General features: G+C 30.1%; 1 protein-coding gene across 1 annotated transcript; it reads left to right on the top strand.

Annotated features, from left to right (window-relative positions):
• The first annotated feature begins 3196 nt into the window (after window positions 1–3196).
• On the top strand, window positions 3197–6649 carry LOC11437823 (CASP-like protein 1E2). Its single transcript, XM_003593938.4, has 2 exons — window positions 3197–3802; window positions 6104–6649. The coding sequence occupies exons 1-2, from the start codon at window positions 3573–3575 to the stop codon at window positions 6441–6443; spliced, it is 570 nt and encodes a 189-aa protein (XP_003593986.1). The 5' UTR covers window positions 3197–3572; the 3' UTR covers window positions 6444–6649.
• Window positions 6650–9623: the final 2974 nt, after the last annotated feature.

Below are 9623 nucleotides of genomic sequence, written 5' to 3'. Positions count from 1 at the left end.
ACGGCCAATGAACTTTTATTATCGCCATATGTTGAAATCTTTCATCTGTAACCAACGCAATGACCATATATTCAGAAGAGGTTGGGGAATGTGAGATGCCAAAAACACCGATATTATTCATGATTTCTTTACTTGCAAATGGATATGTTAACAGTTCTTTTCTAAAAGGGTTGAAGAAAACTTGAAAACATTTGTTAGGAGCCACCAATAATATCCAACCATCTTTTAAACAACAAATTTGTGAATTCAAGTTCCAAAGATAACTTTGAGGAAAGTTTATGATGTATTTGTACTCGAGACCGTGCTTGGGGTGCACAAAAGTGAAGACCTTATCCTTTGTTGAGAACACAAATAGAGGAGACATTGAGAGATCATCAAATCGTGACATGGACATGGAAGAAGATGATCTCCATTGAATTGGTGGGGCGGCTGCACGAAAGAGTTTATTGGCAGCTCGAAAATGCAAATAATCAACCACATTGCTAAGACGTTTGGCAATCACTTCAACCACGTCTAGAGGAAATGCAGATTCATCATGAGCTTTAGCCCCTACATCTCTAATCCTTGTAGAGTAGGTTTGATTCTTTAGGGCTTTACCACTGAAACACAGGAACCAAGGTTTTCTTTCTTCTTCCAGGTGAGGGCACCTATCTCCTTATATATGATACAACAAACTAAAACTGAATGAGGAGAGACTTGTTAAATGTGTAAATGGTGATTTCACGATAGGTAGGGAGGGTTAAAAATGACAGCAACTGAAATTGATTTTGTCTCTAGAAATTTTAATATGAAGTTATCACTTATAGATTTTTATTCCAAACATGATTTGTACCTTTTGATTCCAAGCGTGATTTTTTCGCTCAAATTTATTGATCAGCTCATAATGTGTTTGGAATAGCGGCATGTTTTGAGAAATCATAGTAAGAAAAGAAACCACGGCAATGCGGTGAGAGTGCCTTCAAAATTGTTTCAAATATATTAACAATACCTTTGACATTGAATCCCTATGATCTTGCAAATCCGTATATCTGTTTAAGAAAATAGGGAACTTGATCAGTCACAAAAGTTACACAATAATTCATTTGCATATGGTGAGAATACAAAGGTTATGCAAACATAGATACCAAGAGTATTGTCACGCAACAACAAAAGGTCATGTTGGTTTTTGTGCTACCCATCAAGAATAACTTGTTATACTTATTCATCTTTAAGAATCAGAGAAACTCAGTCTAAATTGCATGATGATAAGCATAAGCGGATTTTTCTAACAACCTAAGCTCCAAGCGGAAAAAAAAAGAAAAAAAAAACTATGTATGTGCAATTAATTTTAATATCCCTTTTGATGATGTCAACCAAAGTTTATGTGTCAATTTCCATTTGAAGGTGGTGAAAACCTTGTTTTCAAACTGCATTCTCAAGTACATTCCCCACATTTCAACGGTGAAGTACCCTTTAAGCTATTTTTTATTTGAATCAAGAGATGGTCGCAACTTGCTAGACCTAAAGTATCCTTCTAGGCTCTGTTGCAGTTAAGTTTAACCCACCCCTCCCTAGGCCATTTCCAGCCAATGAAAATAGTGTCACATTGGCGAAGGTTCAAAGGTCGGTGTGGATAGTTGTCTATGTCTTCCACCATCTTGAGAATAGTATAAGTTTGGATCCTTCGAACACTAAAAATGAACTTCAAAAATAGATTTTTGTTCCTCCACATCCACATGTACAAGCACGCAACCATAAAAATCGGTGTCCATTTCTTATTATGAGCGTCAAAAAGTTGATGATTGATACTTTTGAAGATAATTAAAAAAAAAAATTAGCATTTTGATTTGAAGGAACTAACCTTATCCATGTTTGAGTTGCAATGGAGCAATCCGGTAAAACATGAACAGTTTATTTTGCTTCTTCGATAATTAGTGAGCACACGCGCATGGGCCGCCATCCACATAAAACTTTAAATTCTACGAGGACTTTTTCAGCTCCACAAGGCCTTTCAATCACCCTCGATGGGTTGAGCTTTAATACTCTATACAATGTATAGGCACTTTGAATCGTGAAGTCCCCCGTATTTATTCTCCCCATTGCTATCGATCCAGCAAGATATTTGGCATAAACACTACAAACTTTAATCCAACCCCACATGCCTATTAACTTTTAAACCTACATATGCCACACCACCAGCTGTTTTCCTGTTTCTTGTTCTAAAGTTGTTATCCCATCATCATGCTAAACAATTTATCTTAACTCAGATTAAGGATCAACGTACTCTCGAAATAACTCAATCCATCCATCGTAAATTTTCTTAATAACTTGTTATAAATTTTAGTTTTTATTAATTCAATCATTGATTACTGATATATTATATAAATGATTAAGCACTCAATTTTAAATAAATTTAGCTATTTAATATGATAGTCAACATTCACTAATATTTTGAAAAAAAAACTTATTATAAATATGAAAATATTTGGAGAAGCATCAAATAGTTTAAATAAACATTTTATGAAAACACGAAAGAGTTTGACTGTTTGAGCTAAGTTATAATGGTTTGAATATATTACTTGTAAGTTTGTGATAATATGCATGCATCGTAGGTTTGAAGAGTGGTCCTAACTAACATCCTACTCTCTCACACACACTTTTGAACAAAAAAAATTAATACTACTAGTATGTATGTAACATCATCATCGCATTAATATTTCATTGATATTATAAAACAAATCTTAATACACATGAAAAATGAGCAAAAGTTACAATATCAAACAAACGTTAATGTTTCTCTTCATGTCATTTATTACTCTCTCTTCTTCAAATTCTCTTCATTTCTCTTTCTAGTATAAAATTAGTTACTCTTAACTACTACTATCTTCACCTATAATTATAAGACCTTTTAAGAATATTTTTTTGTTCCTTTTTATAAGGTCTCTTTGCTATTTTCAATTACATTAATTATTTTTTTACGTATATATCTCTATTTATTATACATTTTTTTCCTCAATCAACAATAAATAACACGTTGAAAACATACTCTAATTCTCTCTTTTGAATGATAAAATTGTAAAAACAATAAAAATTACAACAAAAAAAAATTAATACAAATATCAACTTTCTTAATCTATGTGATCATAGCAAAAAGGTCTTAATTATATCTAGGGACGGTGGTAGTATAATTTAGGACGATGGTAGTAATTATTATGATATCCCATATTTTTTTTATAATGATAGGCTTGACAATGTAGGTGACACTTTTAAACTAAAAAATTGAAGTTATAAATGCACACGTCTCGTCCATCATTGAATCACATTTTCACTTTCCGATATATATCTTATGTTCATCTTTTATCACCAACAAAAAACCTCCAGCTACTAACCGTTTTTAGATATGTTGTTCCATATCTTAAATTTCATTCAACACAAATAAGTGGTTCATCGCAGCACACCCTAGAAATTATTGAGACAAGATCTTTTAATTTGTTACCCACCCATTTTTGGTATCATCACTATTTATTTAGATAGAATTTCCTTTTGCAAAACAATCTTTCATTTACTCACCCATCTGCTATTTTTTTTAAGTAATGGAGGTTCAAAGTACTAAAGAGTTGAAGGAAAATGTGGTGATAAAGTCTTCACTAGAAGGAACTTGTAGTATGGTTCTAAGGCTCTGTGCCTTGGTTCTAACACTTACAGCTGCTGTAGTTCTTGTTGCAGATAAACAGACCACAGTTGTACCAGTTAAGATTTCAGATTCTTTGCCACCTTTGGATGTTCCTGTTACTGCTAAGTGGCAATACGTGTCTGCCTATGTGTAAGTTATATTTTCCTTAAATAGATTGTTCTCTTTTCCATGATGTTCTTAATTTTTACTATTAATCTTTCACTTTGATCAGAACTAATTGTATTAGAAAATCATCCTATTATTATCATTGAGAAACATGTTCAAATTACTTTTGTTTGGTTTTCCTTATTTGCACCGCGTCTCAACGCAATTTTTTTTATCAACTAGTGGTTAGATTTCACCTTTTTTAAAGTGAATAAGTGGCTGTTTGGTTCGAACTCTGATCCCTGCATATAACAACGTATGTCCCTACCAACTGAATTATCCTCGCAGAACACTACATAATGTCTTTAATTAAAGGATAATCTATACCTATTAGCTTCAAATAGCTATTTTCTATTGGCTCTCGTTTTTTTTAACAAGGCCTATTGGCTCTATAAAGTAAATTCAAAATCGATCATAAATGCCCCAAGGGCTAGGCTAGGCCTTCAATTATTTATTTATTTTGTTAATGTAATCTTTCTTTTTTGTTATTTAAACATAACAAGAAAATATATTAAAATCTCAAACTATATATACTTTATATAAAAACTAAATAAGAAAATAAAAAACTCACTAGTATTAAATCTTTTTAGTGGTAATTAATATGAATTTTTTATGTTTTTCTCTTAAAAATTCATATTTAATTCATGTTTTGTTAAAAAATAGATTTTTATAATTTCTAAACGTTTTTGCAAATTTTAATTCAAAAATATGAAGGATATACATGAGTTGACTTAAAATTAGAGATCAAAAGTGAAAATTAAAAATTTTGTAGGCACTAGAAGTCAGGGAAAAAAATTTAAAAGACTAAAATGAAAAATTGATATATGTATGAATAAATAATATATTTGACCCTTATTAATATCTAAACATAGCATAAATTTAAGATACAATAGTCACAGTGAGCATAGCTCAGTTACGAGGGAGTATTGTTATATGTAGAGGTTGAGGTTCGAATCTTGAACACCCTACTCATTCACCTAAATTCTAGCCACTATACTATTTACCAAAAAAAATAAAAAATACAACACTTATATTTAAACACCCTTATTTCTCAAACACACGTTCAACGTCTTATTTTCTTTATATCTCTCTTCTTATCAGATTAATTATTCAACGTCTTATTTTCTTTATATCCCTCATTGTGCTAGCTATGCTAATGGATATACACAGCTAATTTTCTTTTAAGATATGTCTGAACTAAAACTCATACTTCAAATGAAATGTTATAAAAGCATGAATGAATCTTATAGTAGGAGTAATTAAAAAAGTTTGAGAAAGTATAAGATTCAAATCAAACCGTTCCTTCTCCACAGATACAGTACATTTTCTTTCTACGAAGTTCCCCATTTTCAACGCATTTATATTTACAGTTGCCGGTCAATTCTAGCCAACAATGCATTTATATTTGGTAGGCTGAAGGGCTAGAAATCCCAATAATAGCCAACCATATACTTTTTTTTAAGGAAAAACCGTTGTCATTAATAAGATCGTGACTTCCACTTCTAGATCATCATTATACAACTTTGAAGTTAACTAGTATATTTTTTTATCGGAGTTATTTTGAACTAAATTACCATTAGTAATTACTACCTCCGGTCCTATTTATAAGAGAAATTTAGGTCAACATAAATGAATGTATTTGGACTGAATTTTTAACTAGATACATCAACTTTTGTTGACCCAAAATTCTCTTATAAATAGGACCGGAGGGAGTATTATTTTCTTGAATAAAAATTACCATTAGTAATTTAAATCTAAACATTTGTACCAAAAAAAAAAAAAATCAATCTAAACATACTCTAAAGCTATAGAAAATCGAAAATTAATTATCTTTTATTTGAATATCTTTGTGCTACAAATTTTCCCTTAATAATTTAATTTTCTTTTCAAATTTAAATTTAAAAACACATAAATTAAATTAGTGTAGTGAAAATATTTTATAATAAAGTATATATACAATGAAATAAATATAAAAATCGGATAGACGAACACTTATTCAAGTTACACCCCCGATCATTATTATAAACAAAAATCAATATTTTATGTTCATTCATTAAATGATGCATGTGGTCTAACCATATAAATAGTTAATTGACATCCTAAAGTGTGTGGCATGTAGGGCCATACATTTTTCCACCCCTAACCTTAGCTAAAGTGGAAATATTTGGGATTAGGGACCATGTTTTTGACATCCTTTTACCTCGTATATATCGCTCCCTGCTATTCATAAAATGCAATGATTTTGTTTCCTACGAAAAACTCAATAATTTGTTTTTCATGTATTAGGTATTTTGTGGTGGCAAATTTTATAGCATTCGCATATGCAACCTTGTCTTTCGTAATTGCTCTTGCAAATGGACACAAAAGCAAATTGTTGGTGACATTGGTCACTCTACTTGACGCAATAATGGTAGCTTTGCTCTTCTCTGGTAATGGTGCTGCCTGGGCTATTGGTGTCCTTGCTGAGAAAGGAAACTCACATGTGATGTGGAACAAAGTGTGTCATGTCTTTGACAAATTTTGTAACCAAGCTGCTGCTGCATGTTTGATTTCACTTCTTGGATCAATAGTATTCCTCTCTCTTGTCATGCTTCCTGCTTTGAGACTTCATCGAAGAAGAACCTAGATGCATGCTTTTGGAGACCTTATTTAATCAAAAAAAAAAATTATGTGATTGACTATTTGTTGTGCACACAACTTTGTTATTATCTTATCATATGTGTAACATAATAATGATGGTATATTTCTTTGTAACATTTGTGGAAAAGTTATTTGATTAGAGATGTGTGATGTGTTCGACTTGCAAACATATAAATGTGTCATGTATTTAATCATCCAACAGCACAATCTCTAAAACTCTTTGATACACATATATTTTTGAATTTTGTGTGAATCTTACAACCTCCTGTTGTATGTATTTTCGAATGTTTATGATATCAACCAATCAAAATGTAATATATATTGACAATATTAAATGTCAAATAAATGAGTCAATTTTTTCTATAAAAAAAAAAATCAATTTTAATCATAAGGTAACTTTTAATACTTTTAATTTTTATCTTTCAAAAAAAAACTTTTAATTTTTATTTAATTATAGACAAGATTACATTAGAGGTCCTTTATCTTATTTATTTGTAACACTTTGGTTCTTTATCTTTATTGTTTTCCATTTAGGTCTTTTATCTCTCATAAAAGCACATGTACATCCTTTTTCTCATTTTTTTTAGAGGAGTGTTATTTGAACAACCATTTTGTAGGACAACTTGTGGGACAACCAAAATATAGAAAGAAATGTGAGTCTTGGCACAAAAACCAAAGCAATAGAGAGAGAAAATGAGAATATGATGTGAGTATGAGAGAGAAAGTTGTCACAAAATGGATGTTCAAATATCATTTCTCTTTTTTTTACTAAAAACATACATAATTTTATTTTTTAAAATATATTTTTATTAAAAATAAAAAAAAAATCCAGAAATATGATGAAGATGTTCATCATCTTCATCTTCTTCCTTTGAATCTTCATTGAATCAAAAAAATTTCTACACAAATATATCTCCAAATATCATGAATTAATGTTATGTACTGTTGTTCACCTCAAATCTTCTTTTAAACACAAAAATCAAAACCCTATAGAGAAAGAGATTTAGATTCATCACAAAAAAAAAAAAAAATTAGTTATATAAATTGTCACGCTATATATATTATTATTATTATTATTATTATTTTCTAACTCAATATTCAAACTCAGCATAAAAAGAACCCCAAAATTGAGAGCAGCCTTGCACATCAATTTTGTTAATTCCATAACAATATTAACTTTCGTAAAGCCTAACCCTTCAGCCAGTGACTAAGCATCCACCATCCGCCTTGCAACATTTTTGAAATTAAGGTTTTAATTTTTGTGTTTAAAAGAAGATTTGAGGTGAATATAACATTAATTCACGATATTTGGAGTTATATTTTAGTAGATTTTTTTTATTTAAAGAAGATGATGAAGATTCAAAGGAAGAAGATGAAGATGATGAACATCTTCGTCATATTTCTAGATTTTTTTTCATTTTTAATAAAAATATATTTTTAAAAATAAAATTATGTATTTTTTAATAAAAAATGAGAAAAAATATGTATATGTGCTTTTAAGAGAGATAAAGGACCTAAACGGAAAAAAAAATAAAGATAAAGGACCAAAGTGTTGCAAATAAATAAGATTAAGGACGCCTAATGTAATCTTGTCTTAATTATATTTAGGTGTTCAATCTTAATTAATTTACACAACAGGACTGGCTTAGAACAATTAAAATTTGGCTTAATTACACTTTTGATCCCTTAACTTATTTTTTGGTTTCGTTTTGGTTCCTTAACTATTAAAAGTTTCGTTTCGGTCCCATAACTTATTTTTGGGTTTTCTTTTGGTCCCTTAACTATTAAAAGTTTCGTTTTGGTCCCTTAACTTATTTTTTGGTTTCATTTTGATCCCTTAACTCTAATACATTCATCCTAACATAAAGGACCAAAGTGGTTGACGGAGGAAGAGTTAAGGGACCAAAACGAAACCAAAAAGTAAGTTAAAGGACCAAAACGAAACTTTTAATAGTTAAGGGACCAAAACAAAACCAAAAGGTAAGTTAAGGGACCAAAACGAAACTTTTAATAGTTAAGGGACCAAAACGAAACCAAAAAATAAGTTAAGAGACCAAAAGAGTAATTAAGCCTTAAAATTTCACATCAAATTTCTTTCATCTGAATGTCCTTAAATTTATGAGTTACGTTCATAAAATTTCTTCTTCCCATTTTGATTGTTCAATTTTGTCGTTCCAAACTGCCGCATTTTTCAATTTTCGTGAGAATCGTCGTCGTTCTTTGATTCCAAATATCGTGAGAATTATCGTTATTTCCAGAACCATGTCAGGTATGGTGACTTGATTTTTCTTTTTGATTTGATTTTTCTTGGTTGTGAGGTAGTTAATTATAACAATTGAGTAAGTCATCCATTGTACTTTGAGGACTCCTAGAAGGTGTTGCCGTATGTTGTGGGAGTTTGCTAGCATTTTTTTCGGTTGCTGCTGAAACGGTTATGCCATGAGGCTTTTGTTCTTTTGTTTGGACTTAAAGGCTTTGGCTGATAGTGAGGCAGGTCTATGCGTGTTAGCATATTTTATTAGGTTGGCTTCTTAAATAAATAAATAAAGTCACGATACCTGATACGATTCTAGAAACAACGACAATTCTCACTATAATTGAAAACTGCGGCAGTTTGAAACGACAAAATTGAACAATCAAGATGGAAAGAAGAATGAAAAAGAAACAAGAATTTGATCAATAGGGAAGAATAAAGAAGAAGAACTTTGAACGAAGGAGATGTTTTTGTTCTCACGTTCGGGGTTCCGGAATTGAAGAAATTTTATGAATGTAAGTGATGAATTTAAGGACATCCAGATGAAAGAAATTTGATGTAAAATTTTATTTGTTATAAGTCTTGTAGTGTAAATTAATTAAAATTTAAAACCTTAATATAATTAAATAAAAACTAAAAGTATTAAAAGTTACTTATGATTAAGATTAACTCTTTTATTTTTAGAAAAAATTGACTCATTTATTTGACATTTAATGTTGTCTATGTATATTACATTTTGATTGGTTAATATCATGAGAAGGTAATTATCTTTTAAACAAGAGAGGGTAACGTAGGTCTCACCATATTACATCATCAACTTATCATGTGTACCACATCACAATTTATATATATATTTTTCTTAAAGTGTATACATTCATATGGAGTATTCACCAAACATTTTTCAAATTAAAA

Source organism: Medicago truncatula, chromosome 2 (assembly GCF_003473485.1).
Source record: "Medicago truncatula cultivar Jemalong A17 chromosome 2, MtrunA17r5.0-ANR, whole genome shotgun sequence".
Lineage (NCBI taxonomy): Eukaryota > Viridiplantae > Streptophyta > Magnoliopsida > Fabales > Fabaceae > Medicago > Medicago truncatula.
The sequence above is the reverse complement of the archived record's forward strand: the minus strand, read 5'-3'. Positions and strand labels throughout refer to the sequence as shown.